General features: G+C 43.6%; 1 protein-coding gene across 13 annotated transcripts in view; it reads left to right on the top strand.

Annotated features, from left to right (window-relative positions):
* ARHGEF10 (Rho guanine nucleotide exchange factor 10) overlaps positions 1-17,600 on the top strand; it is a 147,363-nt gene that overhangs the window by 113,317 nt on the left and 16,446 nt on the right. For all 13 annotated transcript variants that reach the window (XM_027766216.1, XM_027766222.1, XM_027766218.1 and 10 more), the window contains 3 exons: positions 1,791-2,014; positions 2,812-2,969; positions 7,271-7,413. In XM_027766216.1, coding sequence (XP_027622017.1) covers positions 1,791-2,014; positions 2,812-2,969; positions 7,271-7,413 — 525 coding nt within the window. The remainder of the gene's footprint in view (positions 1-1,790; positions 2,015-2,811; positions 2,970-7,270; positions 7,414-17,600) is intronic.

Genomic DNA, 17,600 nt, shown 5'->3' with positions numbered 1-17,600 from the left:
TCTGTCTCCCTCTCTGGTCAAATTAAAATAAACAAAGTTAAATAAACTAATTGTCTTTTTAAAAAAAGAGAGAACTGTTGGATCACCCCAGTGGCATAGCGATAGAGCACGGCTCATGAGAAACTGGATCCCACGTGGTGACAGGAGTTCGATCCCAGGGCCTGATCTTCTTGGAACCCTCCACACATGCCCACGAGTGCGTGGGATCCAACAGACAGGAGGATGGACGGAGGGGGGTGACCAAACCCTGTGGAGGGTGCTCATTTTACCTCAGTCTCTCGCTCGCTCACTTTCCCACTCTCCCTCTCTCCCCTGTCCCTCCCTCTGCCTTCCTCTCTTGTAAACACACATACATTCTCATGAATGTAAAAGAGCGAGTGCTGCTGCTTCCCATCCAGGTGGACCTGTAATTGTTGAGGCTTCCTCCCGTCTCCTGGACACATCCCCCACTCCCTGTAGGCCGGTACAGGGGCTTGGTAACTTGCCATCTTTCCTTTGAAAGGGTTGGGGTAGGATGTTTATTTGGAACATAGGACACATACAGGAAGAATACGGGGGAGGAGAGGAACATTTTCAAAATTTGTGGAAAAGAAAAAGAGTCAATGAATAGTAGCGCCCTCAAGCAACCAGTGTCTTAACAATCAAACTCTGTTTCCTGTTCATTCCTTTCTGTTAACAAGGATCAGACTCTATGCCACTTAAACAAGTCAATTTAAGTGTAAATATGGAAATTGGCCATGCTAAGCGTTCTCAGTGTAAAGATTCAAATATGCAGGAAGTTCACAAACATTGTTGCTGCAACACAGCACCATGTATGGTAAATTTGAATGATCCACTTGGGGTTGCGTTGTTACTAATGTTTTCTCATTTGAAAGACTTCTCATGTCTACGTTCTGTGAAACGTTGTTACTTAAAATTTCTATCAATCTACTTTCTAGGACGTTAAAATATGTATGAATAGTCCTTTACCATTTATAGGGTTTTGTTTTTTTCTTAGTTTTTGTTATAGGGTATGTGTGTTCACCAGAGAGAGTCAGACCAAAAAAAAAAAGAGAGAGAAAAAGTGAAAAATCCCCTCGCCCCAGAAAGGATGGCCACATGGCAGTCCCTTCTCCTCCAAGAGTCTCCTCTTGGGATTTTGGGCACACATGCACACATGCCTGGTGTAATTTTCTTTCATTTTTTTTTTTAAGAGAGGTTTTTGCTATAGGGCATGTGTGCTTACCAGAGAGACAGGCAGAGACAGAGAGACAGAAAGCGAGAAGTCATCATTCCCCCCTCCCCCCGCCAAGGATGAAGAGTCTGCCATACTGCAGACCCTTCTCCAATCTGCTCTCGGGATCCTGGCTGTCCATGCCTATGTGCCCAGCCAGAGTGAGTCCCATGCCGCCGGATCTCGGACTTGAACCACAGTTGACTATGTGGGACATAACCAACATCGGCGTTATGCCATCTGCTGTCCGGGCCGGTTGTAATTTTCAAGCTGCCAGGTCTGGGACTCATACCACACAGCTGGTTATGTGGGATCCAGCACCTTAACCTCCATGCCAGCTGCTGGTCCTATAGGCTAGTTTTAAAACATAGAAATGTGACTTTTTAAAGTTACGCTCTTATTTTAAAAACTTTTATATAACCTAATAAAACTGTTTTAAAATGGAAAAGGTACTCTTACCAGTTTATTTGAATATCTTGTGATTTATTTTTCTAAGTGTGTCAATTCTCATACAAAAGTGGATGTTTGTCGTCGCCTTTCTGTAAGTCGATTTGTCTCTCTTAACTCCCTGGTTCAGATCGGAAGTTGTACCAATCAAATGGGTCAGATTGCCATCGTCTCCTTTCAAAATTCCAACCCCAAGGTCATCGAGTGCTTCAATGTGGAGTCGCGCATCCTGTGCATGGTGTACGTTCCCGTCAAGGAGAAGCCCCGAGAGCCCGACGCAGTCTCAGACCCTGAACCCACAGCCACGAGAGCTTCTGACATCCCCACCATCTGCTTAGGGATGGAAGAAGGAAGGTAGAGGCCCATCCACTGTGTTACCAAAGCCCACTGTGTCCGTAGAAATCCGGCCACCAGGAGCCGATCCTGGCAAGAGTCACTGACTTCCAAGTCAGGAGCAGTGTGAGTAGTAAGAGGGGATCAGTGGAGAAGGGCAGGAGCCTCACATTGTCAACTAACAAGTGAGTAAAGCCCGCGGGGATTATTCTAGGAAATTTCCAAACACAAATGATCATATTTTTAAAGGATGAAGATTTGAGGTCTGCAGTGTTTCGTTTTGGTTCGTGTTTTTAAAAAGTACCTCACTTTGTATATTTGGGAATAAAATATCCTCCATTGTAATCATAGAACACTGACATCATTTAAAGAAAGTCAAAATGATCTTCCTGATGTAAGAGTCCAAGATACATAGGGAAATCTAATTGCTTTTCCTTTTTTTTTTAAAAGTTATATTTACTTAATTTTATTTATTTATTTTAATTTGACCAGAGAGGGACAGAGTGAGAGAGAGAGAAAGTAAGAGAGCAAGCCGCTAGGTCTGGGACTCGAACTGCGGTCAGCCATGTGGGAGTCCTGTGGCCTTAACTACCACGCTACCTGCCAGCCCCCTAATTTCTTTTTAAACCAAAATTTTCCTTTTAAAATAAAAGAAATCAAAGCAGTTGCAAATATTTTCAAAATATGCTGAGTCTAAGAGTGGAGAAGGAAGGGCAAGGGCAGGGAGGAACTAACGGAATGTTACACACTAATGTTAATAGTCACCCTCTTTCCACAATAAGCAAATATAATTATTAGTTTGCATTTTTCTTTTAAAGCATTTCTATTTATAAAAGCAGCCAAGGCTCCAAGAAAGTGAGACTCCAGCACTTTTTCACTCCCGAGAAGTCCACGGTCATGAGCTTAGCATGCACATCTCAGAGCCTGTATGCCGGCCTTGTGAACGGGACGGTGGCCTGCTACACCAAAGCCGAAGGTAACTGGGTTCCGGCAGGACCATGACTGTCCTCTGGATGTTTACTCTGAGCTGTGCGTCCTGTCTCAGGATCATACTCCCCTTAGATTTCTCGCCCGTTGTCTTTTGGCCTGTGTAACTTTCTTCCCAAACAAGGTGTGAACACGTGATGTGGCTTTAAAAGTCAGCCACCCCACGCCTCTCCTGTGTATTCCACAGAATGACACTTGCACACAGACCTGCCACTGCTGTCCAGCTTCTGCCACCGTCATGCACTCCCTGCCTCCCTCAAAGCCCTTCAGCTTCTGTCTACTTTGCAGGGGAACATCGCAGCCCGCCAGGGCAGGCTTGCCTCATGCACACGGCAGTGACCCGGGGATGGGCTTCCTAGACACATGCCACTCCCCTCCTCCTTCGTCAGATGCCCTGGGTCGGTCCTCCCCGTGTGGCTCTCCCAGTTCCTGCAGCCCTCTCCGTTGCATGTTTAACTACTACGCTGGGCTCTGGTGCTGAAAAGGAGAGTTGCTTGGGCCTCCAGCCCACTGCTGGGCCCCTATCCCCAGGGTGGTGCAGCTTCTCTGTGCTCTGCACCACCAGACCTGCCAGCTCCCTGGTCTGGTCCCACCTGTCCCTGTATCATCTCTTGGGGGCAGTCTGCCATCCAGATGTTCTTCTTCAGTTTCCATCAGCCTTCTAGAACCACAGTATTTGTCTTAGCAGCTCTTCTTTTTATGAATTTTACTGTCACCACCTCAGGGAAACTCCGGTTTCGAGGCACTCTCTTTGTTCCCTGATATTAGCCGAGTCTCCTTTCCTGGTTCCTGTCACTCGTGCCACAGAAGTGCCACACTCGAGCCGGACCCCACCCTTTCATCTTGGAGATACTCGTCCAACCTCAGCCCTGAGACACCATGACCCCCAGGTTCATGCACTAGCCACAACCGGCCTTATACTCCACACTCCCTAGTCCAACTCCCTTTTGACACCCCTCTGAATATCCTAGTAGAATCTCAAAACCACCATCTCCAAAATCGAACACGTAGGTATTTCTCTCCACTCAGAGCTGCTCTTCATGCCATCCTTCCCGTCTCAGTAGTGGCACCATTGTGCTACTTGGCCATCTGAATTCTTGTCTGTACCTTCCCTTCTCCCCCTCCCATAACCCACCCACCAGCTGACTCTGTCCATACCTCCATTGTTACCATCCTGCTCCAAGCTGCTGTGCCTCCAGCCTGGGATACTGAGTGGCCTCCACATTGCTGCCTTGTGCTCCGACCAGTTCATTTCCCAAATACTCACTAGCAAGCCTTTCAAATTGTGAGAAAGGCCTTTGCCCTCCCCTGCTTAAAATTGTCCAGTGAATTCCCAGTATCTTTAGCATAAAAATCCCAGTTCTCTCTTCTGGTTCTTGAAGGATTCGATCCTCTAAACCTCTGCCCCTCCTCCCAGCGCTCTGCTCAGGGGCATGCAAGCCTCCTGCTGTGGCTCACACCCAGGTAGTCACCCCTCCGTGGATGCTCTCAGAGGCTCTTTCCTTAACCTGGGATGTCAGTTCACCCTTGTCTTTGACCTTTGACATCACCTCCTTGGAAGGCATTCTCTGACCTGCCCCATAGGGACGGCCTCCTCTCCCTCGCCTGTTTTGCGTTCAGTGAGGCCCTGCGTTCTCACTCACCGCCTAGCTCCCTCCCAGTGGGTAGCACCCATGGTCTTAGTCCTCCTCTGCCCTGACATGCAGTTGGTGGAGTAAATGCGGAAGGTATGTTTCTACCTCACTCCCGACCTCTCCCGTCTGACGCCTTGTTTGGGGCACTCCGCTTTCCCTCTCCCCTGGTCCCTGGTTCCCTGGTGGTGTCTAGTGGCCTTCCATCCACCGGCAGGTGCCCCAGGCCTAGCCTGGCCTCCTGCGTGAACTTCACTCTCCCCGTGTAACTCATGATTCCGTTTCTTTGTGGACGGTTTTATGTAAACGTTGACCACTGAAGTGGCTCTGTGGTGGTCTTTTCCCCGTCACCTTTGTCAGACTTTAGCATCACAGTTTTGCTAGCCCTGGTCTTATTTTTTTCATTGTTCTTGTTTGTTTTCTGGTGCTCTGATAGGGACTAAACTCATGGAAGTTACCAACAATTTGAAAGTTTGAAATGATCATAATTTTAGTCCAACCTAACAAGTTTCCAAAGCTAATTTTGGATGCTTATGTTCATTTTTTTCCCCGTTGCTGTTAGTTTATTTGGGCTTTTAAATGCTTCCTGGTGCAGTTTCCCTAAGTTAGATTAGTATAATTCAGATGGAAGTTTACAGGCCTTTAATTAGAACAGCCTCATGTTTAAAAAAGAAACCTCTTCCATATGTTCACTGACATACTGTCTCATTCCTTGTGTTTTTTAGGTTTTTTTTTTTTTTTACTTTTTCTCTTTAATGAAGCTTCATAGAGGAATGTATATGTTGAGGGATTTTTCTATAATCTGGTTTCTTTTTTCTGTTTTTCTCATTTCTCTGGCGCTGTTTTATGTAGCTGTGTTTATGATCCACTTCCTTTTCTCGGACTGATGAGGTGATTATCTTTTGAACCTCTTTCCTGGCTGGCTCGTTTTCTCTGTTCCACGTATATGACTTCAGTGACAAATCACGTTAAGGTGGTGTACCCCGCGTCACTCTCTTTGGCTGGATCCTGTGTGGCTGTGTCCTTTGTGTTGTTGGGTGTGTCTGCATGGTCTGTGACGTAGCTTCATTGCCTTGGATCCAGGAGACCTGTCAAGTGTTTTTAAACATCCTGTTCACCAAGCATCGGCACGCAGGCCAGTATGACAGAACCTGAAGTGGATCGAGCTTGGTTACATGGCTTGTTTTGTTCTTGGTGATGAGAACTGACTACAGCCTTTCCAAAATAGGGAGGAAGATATTTTTCAGCCATCACTATTGCCAGGCCTTTAATTTTTTTTAACTACTTTTTTAAGTTTATTTCTTTTATGAGAGAAAGAAAGAGAGACAAACATACAGACAGGTCCTTATAACAGAGTCTTACCATGCCATGATCCTCCCCCAGCCTCCCAGCCAGCCATGTCCATGGGCACATGCAGGCATCCCCAGCGTACTGAGACTGGCCTGGCCTCCAAACCTGGGTGTGGCATGGAGCTGTATCTTCACACACTGCCTGCTCCACTGCCACTGTGTCTAGGCTGGGCCTTTGCCTTTTTAAGGGACTTGGAAATTTGGAACTCTTTAGGAGAGTAATCAGTGTCGAGACTCATGCTATAGAGGTAAGTCTTTAGGAAGTTTCTAGATTTTTAAATGTTGGTTCAGAATGTCACAAAAGTATGTGGAATCTGGCTACAGTATGAAGACCTGGCCTAGGGTGAAAACCCATGTGGATGTTGTCCTGGGAGAGAGATAGCTCATTGTCTAAAGCTCACAAATGTCCCAGTAACTGACATTACACTATTATCACCACTGAGAAAATTTTGTGGGAGACACATGTACACATTATCTAGGGAGATAACTCCTTAGGTGCTCAAAAAACAAAGTTCAGTTGTTGGAAGTTAATTCTTAGCGAAAGTGAAACACCTGAAGTAGGTTATCCCCTCTTTGATCTTCGAGTTCTTGTTTCAGAGGAATTGCGCTATCAGTAGGCCAGCACGGAACCATACGGGACAGCCGTCTGAGGACACATACACGGCGGGTGCAGGGGAGAACTTGGCCCTCTCATTCAGAAACCATGTGATCTCATGCCACCCCACTCCCTCGGAGGCATGTGACTATCAGGCAAATTTGTATTTATACTGTGATCCTTTGTATCCCCATCGAAAGTGGAAGCGGCGGTGCTTTAAGGGGCTCTGAGTACCAGATGAGAAGGCCCATGCATATGTACATATGTACATGTGAGTGTGAGGGTGGGTGTGTGTTCGTGTTTGTACAAGTGCGTGCCTTCATGAGTGAGTGTACACATGGCTGGTGTGCACATTGCATGCACATTTTTCATTCTTGAAATAATCTTTGAGGCCAGTGGTAGTATTGCCCCTCTTTCACAGATAAGGAAACTGAGTTTCAGGGTGAAAGAATAACTTGTCCAGGACACATGCCCAGTGGCCAGGCTGGGACCCAAAGGTCCATTGACTGCGGTGCTCCCTGCTGTTGATCCTGTCAGACTGCCTTCTTGAGACAACATTCATTCTCAGAACCTCAGACACTCCCTGGATTAAGTTTAAGCATACATGGTATTTTGTCTATTACATAAAAGCAAGCCATGACACTTTTTCCCTGTCCTGCGATCAGGTAACTGAGCTTGAATGACCACAATTTAAAGTAAGTTGTTTTCTTTTAAGATGGATCCTGGAATTCCGAGCCTCAGAAAGTGATCAAATTAGGCGTCCTACCAGTTAGAAGTCTACTGATGATGGAAGACACACTGTGGGCAGCTTCCGGAGGTCAAGTTTTTGTAATCAGTGTCGAGACTCATGCTATAGAGGTAAGTCATTTTAAATGGCTACACAATAGGGAAGAGATGCATGCCAACATTAGCCTCAATTAACTGCCAATGTTGGAAGGCGAAGAAATTCTCTAACATATATAAGTAGAAAATTCTGGCAGCCCCTCACCTAAGACCATGCACTAAAAGAAAACATATTCTAAATTTTGCCTAGAAAGACAAGATTAACTAGAAAAATTCAGCTAATCACTTTCTAACTACTGATGCATGGAAATAATTGTTCACTGTTTACTTGTTAAGTAATAGAAATATATTACTTTAAAAATATATTCAGTATGGAGACCGGTAGGTTGGCATGATGGTTTAGGGCGCTGGGCTCCCACATGGCCAAGCATGGTTCAAATCCCAGACCTCCCACATGGCCAAGCATGGTTCAAATCCCAGGCTTGCTTTCTCACTTTCCCTCTCTCTCACTCTTGCTCTTGCTCTGGCTCTCACTCTGTCCCTCTCTGGTCAAAATAAAATAACTAAATGAATAATGTTAGATAAAATCATTATTTTTTAAAAAAAGAATTGAATTTGTTCTAAAAAATATATTCAATATGAAGATATCGCGAGTCTTCAAGGACATGCGGAAAATTAGCATTTGCTGGAAGTGACATTTCAGAGCATGGGGAGTGGATTAGTCAACAGAGGGTAAGCAGACAACTGGCTAACGGTTTGGAAAATGTAAAGGTAAAACTATAAACGTAGGCATCAAAAGCAGTAGAATGTTTTTATTCCTTTGGGATGAAGAAAGCCTCTCTGAGCATGCCACCAACCAGAAGTTGTAGTAACATAGGCAGGATATGCTAAATTAAGGTTTTGTAACTTTTTTCCACATCTAATATATATGTATTTGTATCAAAATACACATACATGACAAATTGGGAAATTATTTTCATCTCTCTGACCTAGAATTACTATTCCTTTTCATACAGAGTATTTTCAGCGCCCTAACATCCTCTGAGCTCTGCCTATTTGTTCCTCCATTCCCCCAACCCTGGATACCTGCCGATCCATTTTTTCAGGTTGGCAAAAGACTAATTGCTCAGTGCTCCCCGGATGATAAGTGTGGGGACCTGGCTTTCCAGGATTCTGTAGTGGTAGGAGACCTTAGTGCAGCTGCTTTGCACGGTGCTCACCTACTTATTACCAGTTAGCATCCCAAGAGCTCATAGCCTGTTCGTAGCCATTCCACCCGTAGAAACGTTCCCTGCCGGTGAGCCTGTGCAGGCACACGCGAGGGATTCACGGCAGCACCACTCGTTGTACTCTGCAGCTGTGGAAGAGAGCAAGTGCAGGAAGCAGGGAGAGGTACACAAACAAGAAATGGAGAAAGGCAAGTTCCAGAACATTCTGTTAGTGTACACACATGGCCTGGGAAACTCCTGTGCATCATATCAAGCACTGGAAGTGTTCACTGTTGCTAGTAATTGTGTGACGTGTCAGTGTGTGTGTCTTGAAATTGTAAAACCATTTTTTTTAATTTAAATTTTTTAAAATTTAAAGTCTATTACTTTTCCTTCATGAGAGAGAGAGAAAGAGACAGATAGGCATTCCCTCATAGGGTTTTCATGCTGCAGTCCTTCCTCAAGTCCTGCAGCCAGCCAGCATCACAGATAGACCCACAGATGTGCCCAGAATATCTAAGCAGACCAGAAACTCAAACACGAAGCTTTCCAGTATGTCTCTAGCATCATGCGGCAGTGCCCCTACTGCCTCTGCCACCAGGGCTGGGCCCACTTATACAAACATTTGAAAAGATATTTTTTAAAGTTGTATCTTTTTCATCATTTTGCATTTTTGGATCATGTCGTATGTTATTTTGTTATAAGAGATGACATATACCTAATCCACTCCTGTGTGTTCATTCCCATCTTTTATCCTTACTCACCCCTGGGTAAACTCACATAATGCAGGTATTTTTTCAGCCAAGGAAATGAATCACCGTACAATTAAAAGCCCCTTTGCCCCTTCCATGAAAGATAATAGAAAAAGAAATTTGTTCAATTGTGGGAGGTATCTAATTTCATCTCCTGTCAGCCTCTGAGGATATATTTGAATAATGGTTCTAAATCACCACAAATTCAGTAACAAACTTTAGTTCTTATGGACTTCTAGAAATATTTGTCCAGTCTGCCCTTGAAGGGATCAGCTCACCAGGGTGTAGGGACTTTCAGCCATTTTGCTGATATTCTTAGACATTCATGAAACCTGTTTTAAGGACATAGTTTGGTGGCCTGGTCTGTATCGCAGAGGGAAAGAACTTCAGCTCCCTACGCAGAGAGGTCCTTTCAGTTGGATGTGTGACCGGTAGGTCGTCCAGTAACGGTGAGTTGGCCGCAATGTGGATTGACGCTGTCGTAGGCCAGGGAAGAACTCTGAACACTGCTCTGGGAGGTCATCTTCTGGCAGAGTACCATGAGTCTCTATGCCCGTGGCAAAGGTTCAGTTAGGGAGTCAGCTCCCAGACAAGACCACGGGCTGGTGCTCTTTCTGCTGGGCTGTAAATAGCTTTTCTGGTTTTAGTTTTTGATGTGGCCTCCCTCTTGTCCTCTGAGACCTGGCCTTGGTAGACAGTGACAGAAAGCAGTTAGGTAGATGGCAACTCTGTGCTTACAGTATTTCGAGAAGACAGAGGGCATACAGAAACAGTTTCCAGTAATTTTTTCAGTGTTTTTATAGTAACTTTTGTTTTATTTCACATCCATATTTTTTATTTCATGAACCCTCAGAGTAAGAAACCTTTCATCAGGTGATAAGCTAATAATTAACCAGCGTTCTGTGCAGAGTGGGGTAAGAGATGTTGTAACCACTTGAATTGTGTTGGCTGCCCTTGGACAGGATAATATCATCTTAATAAGGATGTACAAGAAAAGATTTAAATTGCAGCTCAACCATGTCTTACAAGGTGGTCTTGGTTAAGCCACTTAACGGGGCCTGTTCTTTGATCTGTAATATGGGGATAATTTTTCTTCCTCAGGATTTTTGGTAGGTGAAGAGATGGAAAAGTACCTGGCAGGGAACTCTCCAGTAGTAGTTCTTGTTTATGAATAGAAAAAGTCATTATTAGAGTCGACATTAAGAATCACAAATATGGGGGCAGCAGATGGCGTACCGGTTACATCACTGGATTCCCACGTGGCTGAGTGCGGCGTCTGGCCCTGGCTGCTTGAAATTCATGCCGGCCTACGTGCATATATGCCCAAAATCCTGAGAGGAGACTGAAGGAGAAGGGATTGCGGCATGGCCATCCCTGCAGGAGGGGGTGGTGATTTATCACTTTCTGTCTGTTTCTGTCTCTTCAGTAAGCACACATAACCTATAGCAAAAATCTCTCTTAAAAAAAAAGAATTTGTTAGTCTACATTTGCTTTTTTCTTCCATCTATAGGAATAATAATGTAACAACTTTTTTTTTACATTTCTTCAAATACAACCCTTTTTTTTTCATAAATTAATATCAAAAAAAGCTCGAATGATGGTCTTCATAGTTTACACCAAGAAACTTCTAGGATACCATAACATTCCCAAATTCTAACTTCAGTATAACAAAACATTATTTCCACATATTTCAAGGAATGTATGTGCTACAAATCTTGAAGACTCAGAAGTAATATGTTTGAATCCAAATATAAGTCTCCTTTCTGTGCATTTTTTAGTATCAAAAATAACTAAGTATATTTGTAACAACCAGCAAAATTCTGCTTTCTTCCCCCCAAAAGAAATTCATCATGTACTTCCTGTTGCGTGGGGAAGGCAGAGCTGCAGTGCTGGCGTACTCTCAAGATCTGAACTCCCGATGTGTTTCCACCCCGCTGGGGGAGGCGGGGGAGGGAGGGGGTGGCTGCTGGAAGGAGCAATCCGAACACGCCATATGCTGTGGGAACAGTGCCGGGCCTGCGAGCCGCATGTGGTTCTGGGCTGGGGTTGAGCAGGGTGGAAACACAAAGCATGTTTAGAAGAAAATGGTATCCAAGGCTTTGAGGCTTACATGTTCTTGAAGTGACAGCTCCAGGGTAGCTGTTGGTGCATGTCAGCCTGGGGTGACCACGCTCCTGTCCCACTGTGGCCTGGTAATCTGGGCCACACGGTGCAGACCAGACCGCCAGAGATACTGAGGCTGGCACTTCATGCAGCGTCCCTAATGTGACAGGATTACACTCCTGCCTTCCCCTGAGGCTGAGAACAGATGGGGAAGCCTGTAGGGAATGCTGAATCGCCACACAGTGAAAGTACAATCACCTGCACTTGTTTTTTGTTGGGGGAGATGGGGTTCTTTTTTTTTGTTTTCAACTACCTATGGCTTTCTACCTTTGGTTTATTTAATTACTTTTTAATTTTGGAGTTTTGGAAATACTAATGCGGTTCCCAAAGTAATCTGATATTTAGGAAAAGGCCAGTTATTCTGGATTATTGGCAGGTATTGACTTTCTTTCTTTCTTTCTTTCTTTCTTTCTTTCTTTCTTTCTTTCTTTCTTTCTTTCTTTCTTTCTTCCTTTCTTCCTTTCTTCCTTTCTTCCTTTCTTCCTTTCTTCCTTTCTCTTTCTTTCCTTCTTTATATCTTTTCTTAGAGAGATATTTGCTATGGGGCATGTGCACCCACCAGAGACACAGAGAGAGACAGAGAAAGTGAGAAATCACCCCATAGGAGGATGGCCATACCACAATCCCTTCTCCATTTTCCTTTTGGGATTTTGGGCTTGCACACACACACACCCAGCGGGTGTTTCAATTCACCAGCTCTGGGACTGGAACCACAGTCAGCCTTGTGGGATTCCAGCACTTTAACCATTATACCACCTGCTGGCCTCTCACAGGTTTATATCTTAGAATTGTAGATTATGATTAGCTTTGCCTTAACTACTATACCTGCATGAAATGAAAACCTGCTCTTCTTGCTTTTGATTTTCTAAAATATGCAAGGCTCTTGAATCAAGACAGACAGATGGAAAGAAAGAAAGGGAAGAAAAAGGTTATATTTCTCTTCTCCTCACAGAAGAGAAAAAAAAAGAATGGATGAAATAGACAAGATATTAGAGATGTTATAATAGCATAGTGATTTTCTGTGTGTATGCTTTTTTTTTTCTCACTAGAATTAAATTCTTGTCATTATGTAGAAAGAATTGCAGGGCACATACAAAACAGGCCCAAGCCAACAGAACAGCCAAGGGATCCTGGGTTCTCTGCATTTCCATAGGAATTTGAGAAAGGGAAGAAATAAAATTATCTCTATTTGCATATATAATCTTGTATGTAGAAAATACTAAGGAATTCATGACGAAACTGACTAACCTAATCAGCAGATCATTTTCCATCTTCTTGTCCATTGAAAGTTAAGTTCTATACACTGGCAGAACCAACAAGAAAATGAAATGAAGAAAATAACTCTACAATATCATCAAAAAGAGTAAATAGAGCTGACTCTGTAGCCTAGTGGTTAAGGAAACTGTGTACCACATTAGCTGACCACGTTTCAGTTCCTGTCCCTGACAGCTTGAAAATCATGCTGGGAATGTGTGCATGGAAGCCCAAACTCCTGACAGAGAAATGGAGGAGAAGGAATCATGCATGACCAGACTTCATTGGGGGTTCTCTCTGTCTGTCTCTCTCTGGTGAGCATAAGAGCACCCTCTGGCAATAAAGGAAAAAGAATAAAATACTTAGAAATAAACTTAATAAAGATCCAAGGTTTATACACTGGAAACTATAAGTCATTGGAAGTAATTTAAAAATACCTAAATGTCACACATTTATAAATTGCATGACTTAATATTATTAAGAAGGACATAGCAGAACCAGCCAGCAGATGGTGTAGTGGTTTCATCACTGGACTCCCGCAGTTCGAGTCCTGGACCTGGTGGCTTAAACTCATGCTGGGTGCATGTGTGTGCATGCCCGTGATCACAGGAAAAGAATGGAGAAGGGATTGCAGCATGGCCATCCCCCCCGGGGGATTATTTCTCACCTTTTCTTTCACCATCTCTGTCTCTCTCCAGCAAGAGAGAGAGAAACCTAAGGCAAAAACAAAAATAAAAAAATAAAAAGAGAGAGAAGAAGGAAATAGCTCTCAAATTGATCTACAGATACATGGAAATCCCACTGGCCTTTGTGTGTGTGTGTTGGGGGGGTGTGTGTGTAAATTTGACAAGCAGATCCTAAAATTCACATGGATATACAAGGGGAATGACTTTTGAAGAAGAAAGGTGGAGGATTCACTTCTTAATTTTAAATTTTACTATACAACTACAGTGATAAAGACAATGCATTACTGGCCCAAGAACAAATAGATGTATCAGTCAATGGAAGAGAACAGAGAGCCCAGAAGTAAAACTAGATATCTATTGTCACCTAATATTTTTTTTCGGAGAGGTTTTTGCTATAGGGCATATGTGCTCGCCAGAAAGACAGATGGAGACAGAGAGACAGAAAGCGAGAAATCACCCCCCCCCCCCCGGCGGGATGGCCACGCCACAATCCTTTCTCCTCCATTCTCCTCTCAGGATCTTGGACATGCACTCACATGCGCCTGGCGTGAGTTTAAGCCACTGGATCCGGGACTCAAACTGTGGTTGACTACATGGGAGACCAGCGACATAGCCATTACGCTAACTGCTGGTCTTGTCAACTAATTTTATCATAGGTGCCAAAACAAGTCAATGGAAAAAGTTTCTTCAACAAATAATGCTGTGAAAATGTGTATCTACATGGAGAAGAATGAAGGTGGATCCCTACCTCATGCCACATACAAAAAATTAACTCAAAATAGATTAAGCCTTACTAAATCAAATTTAGTAAGGCAAAAACTATAAACATTTTAAAGAAATTATAGGAGTGAAATCTTTATGGCTTTGGACTAGACGGTGGTTTCATAGATATGACATTTAAAGTACAAGCAACTGATAGGAAAAAAATAGATAAATTGGACTTTATTAAAATAGAAACTTCTTGTTCTTTGAAGGACACCATCAGCAAAGTGAAAAGACAACCAGAAAGTGGGAGACTATATCTACACTCATGTGTTAAGAGCCTAGTATCCAGAATATATAACACACTCTTGCAACTTAATGAAAAGAAAAAATAGCCCAACTTAAAAAATTGGTAAAGGAACTGAGTAGACACTTCTCCAAAGATATATAATTGGCCAATATATACATCTTTGGTCCTTCAGAAAATGATAAAATCACAGTGAGACTACTACACATACTAGGATGGCAATAATAGTGTTTTGAGTTTGATTTCATTTTGTTTTTCCCAATGGACATTAATAAGCTTTAAAAATCATGTGAAGAAATTAGAAGACTCATCTATTGGTGATAGGAATGTCTTGGAAACTAGTCCATCAGTTCCATCAAGAAGGAAAACGCAGAATTACTGTATAACCCAACGTTTCCAGTTAAAGGTCTATACTCAAAAACAATGAACATTCACGTAGCCAGAATTTGTACACAGGTGATCATGGCAGCATTATTTCAAATAGTCAAAAAATGGATAGAACCACAATATCCACCAGCTGAAGAATGGACAGACGGTGGGCTATCCGTGCAGTAGGGTATGATTAAGACATAAAGACGAATGAAGCACAGACTCATGCCACAACATAGATACATCTGGAAAACACCAAAACAGCAGACAACAAGGCTATGTGTTGTTTATGTCCAGAATACGCTTACTATAGACAGTAGTGGTTGTGAGGGGAATGAGGCATGACTGCTAACGGGTGATGCAGTGCTCTGGAGCTTGAAAGTCATGATGGTCACCCCCCTGTGTGAGTATACTAAACACTGAATTCTGTACTTCAACATGGTACATTTTATAAGTGAATTATATCTCAGTGTTTAAAAAAGGATTATCCATAGTATTTGATAGTTTGGGTTATGGTTAAAGACCTTCCCAGGTATCAGCTTGAAGCAAATTGAGAAGATAATGAGGACAGAGGCTAGGACAGTGGTGTAGACTGATAGTTGAGGAAACTTGACCCAAGAAGAAAATGAAAACCACAGCTAATCAGTAACACAAGAATTTTCCTTCTTTTTTTCCTCTTTCTTTTCAATTTAAGGTGAGGGAGACTTGTGTATGTTTTGAGGGCTGAATGAAAGAAGTCAGAAGAGAAAGAGCCCAAATCCAAGGGAAATAGAAGAGTAGGAATGAAGGAGCTAGTGCTGAGGAGAACGTACCCGGAGAGAGGTGGAAAGAGGTGAAATTGCAGTGCATTAGGAAAACTTGGCAGATCTCAAGTGGAATGTTGAGTGTGGCCTGCAGACCTCTTCCTCCGGGACACAGGAGGCTGAGTGGGAGGGAGAGGATCAGAGGTGAGCAGGGACATGAGAAATACAAATTTAGGCTAGAGCTTGAATAATTTGAAATCTGGACCCAAACTTCCTATCTCCCAGTCAAGTACCTTATCTACCCTTCATGGCCCAGCTATTTCAGAGTGTGGAGCTCCTGTGACATTTCAGTTCATAAAAATACTTAAGATCTTGGGACCAGCAGTTAGCGTAATGGCTATGTCGCTGGACTCCCACGTAGTCAACCAAGGTTCTCATCCCAGACCAGGTGGCTTAAAACTCACGCCGAGTGCATGTGCGTGCGTGCATGCCCAATATCCCAAGAGGAGAACGGAGGAGAAGGGATTGTGGCGTGGCCATCTCCCCTGGGGGGTGATTTCTCGCTTTCTGTCTGTCTCTCTCTGTCTGTCTGGCAAGTGCATGTGCCCTATAGCAAAAACCTCTCCCCAAAAGAAAGAAAAAAAAAATACTTACGATCTTTGTATGTTGACCCCTGCTCCACTGCAAAGGAGGAGATAGGTTCTGTGTGTGACAATTAAGTCAGTGATTCAGGGATTTCCTTATAACTGTCAACACAAAAATTGTTTTCTACTGACATACTTAAATTCAACCTGTCATTATTTAAATTTGATTGATTGTTTGCTTTTCATGCCAGAGGGTATACATGCTCGCTATAGAGAGAAAGCACCCTCCCCAATAGGGTGTGGTCATGTTGTAATCCCTTCTTCATATCTCCTTCCCAACAGGATTTCTCTCTCTCTCTCTCTCTCTCACACACACACACACACACACACACACACACACACACACACACGTACCTGGCATGATTTTCAAGAGGCTGGGGTCAGAATTTGAACAACCATTGGCCATGGGAGATCTATCTCCCTATGCACAATGCTTAACCACTGTACTGTGGGACTAGCTCTGAATAATGTTATAGAAGGAAATTATATGCATGTAAGAAATGTTGCAGAGTCAACTATGGCATGGGCATTTTAGGTATAGGATGGGCCTTAGAAAAAAATGGCCACTCCTTGTTTTCTGACCATAGGACAGCGGAGGACTTAAGTATGTCCCCTCCCTGCAGACCCAGTGTCAGACCCACCAAGCAGGATTCTCCTGCCCTGCCTGAAGTTACTACATCCTGTCCCATATATCAGGGAACAGTTTGCCCTAGGGCTAGACAGATGGTTGTGGGGTCTGCTCACCTTACATGGTGATGTGTGGGCTGCTTCCAGAGTAGTGGTTCTGACCCTGGAGTACCCAACTCCATATGCACCCTCTCCTCACACAGCTTTTCTCCCCAGGATTTGCAGCCTCGTTCACACACAAAGCCATCCCCACCACTCCAAATGGAATCTTCAGTTAAAATAAGACATGATATCGTTGAATATTGTATCTTCCATTCAAGGGCAAAATCAGTGTGTTCATCCTGACTTTAGCACAGCAAGTGCAGTGCAGGGTGTGGTTATGGGATGGAGTTTAACCAGGGAGCCTTTTCATGCATGTTTCTGGGCAGGGACGGACACACAACATTGAGGAAAAACAGTCTCCAGAAGGCAGTGGGCCAGTGACAGTCTCCCCTTGTTCTTGTTTTGTTTTGTTTTGTCTTTTACTATTCTAATTTATTTTATACAGTCAATCATTGTACATCACTACAGCTTGTAAAATGGATTACCCAACGTGAATACACTTCACACCAGTCCAGTTGAAGATATCATACGTATTATCATCAACAGACACTCCTCCATTTCTGTGTCTCATACATGTCTCCCTTTTCTATTCTTCTCTTTGATTTCTTTCTTCTCACTCTTCCCCATCTTCTGTCCTCTTCCCACACTCTCTCGAGTATCTATAGCCATTCTCCATGCTTCTGTATCTTCCAGTCTTTCAGTTTC

The sequence above is a fragment of the Tupaia chinensis genome, unplaced genomic scaffold (genome assembly GCF_000334495.1).
Source record: "Tupaia chinensis unplaced genomic scaffold, TupChi_1.0 Scaffold141517_1, whole genome shotgun sequence".
Classification (NCBI taxonomy): Eukaryota; Metazoa; Chordata; class Mammalia; order Scandentia; family Tupaiidae; genus Tupaia; species Tupaia belangeri.
Note: the sequence above shows the minus strand (reverse complement) of the source record. Positions and strands in the feature narration are given on the sequence as shown.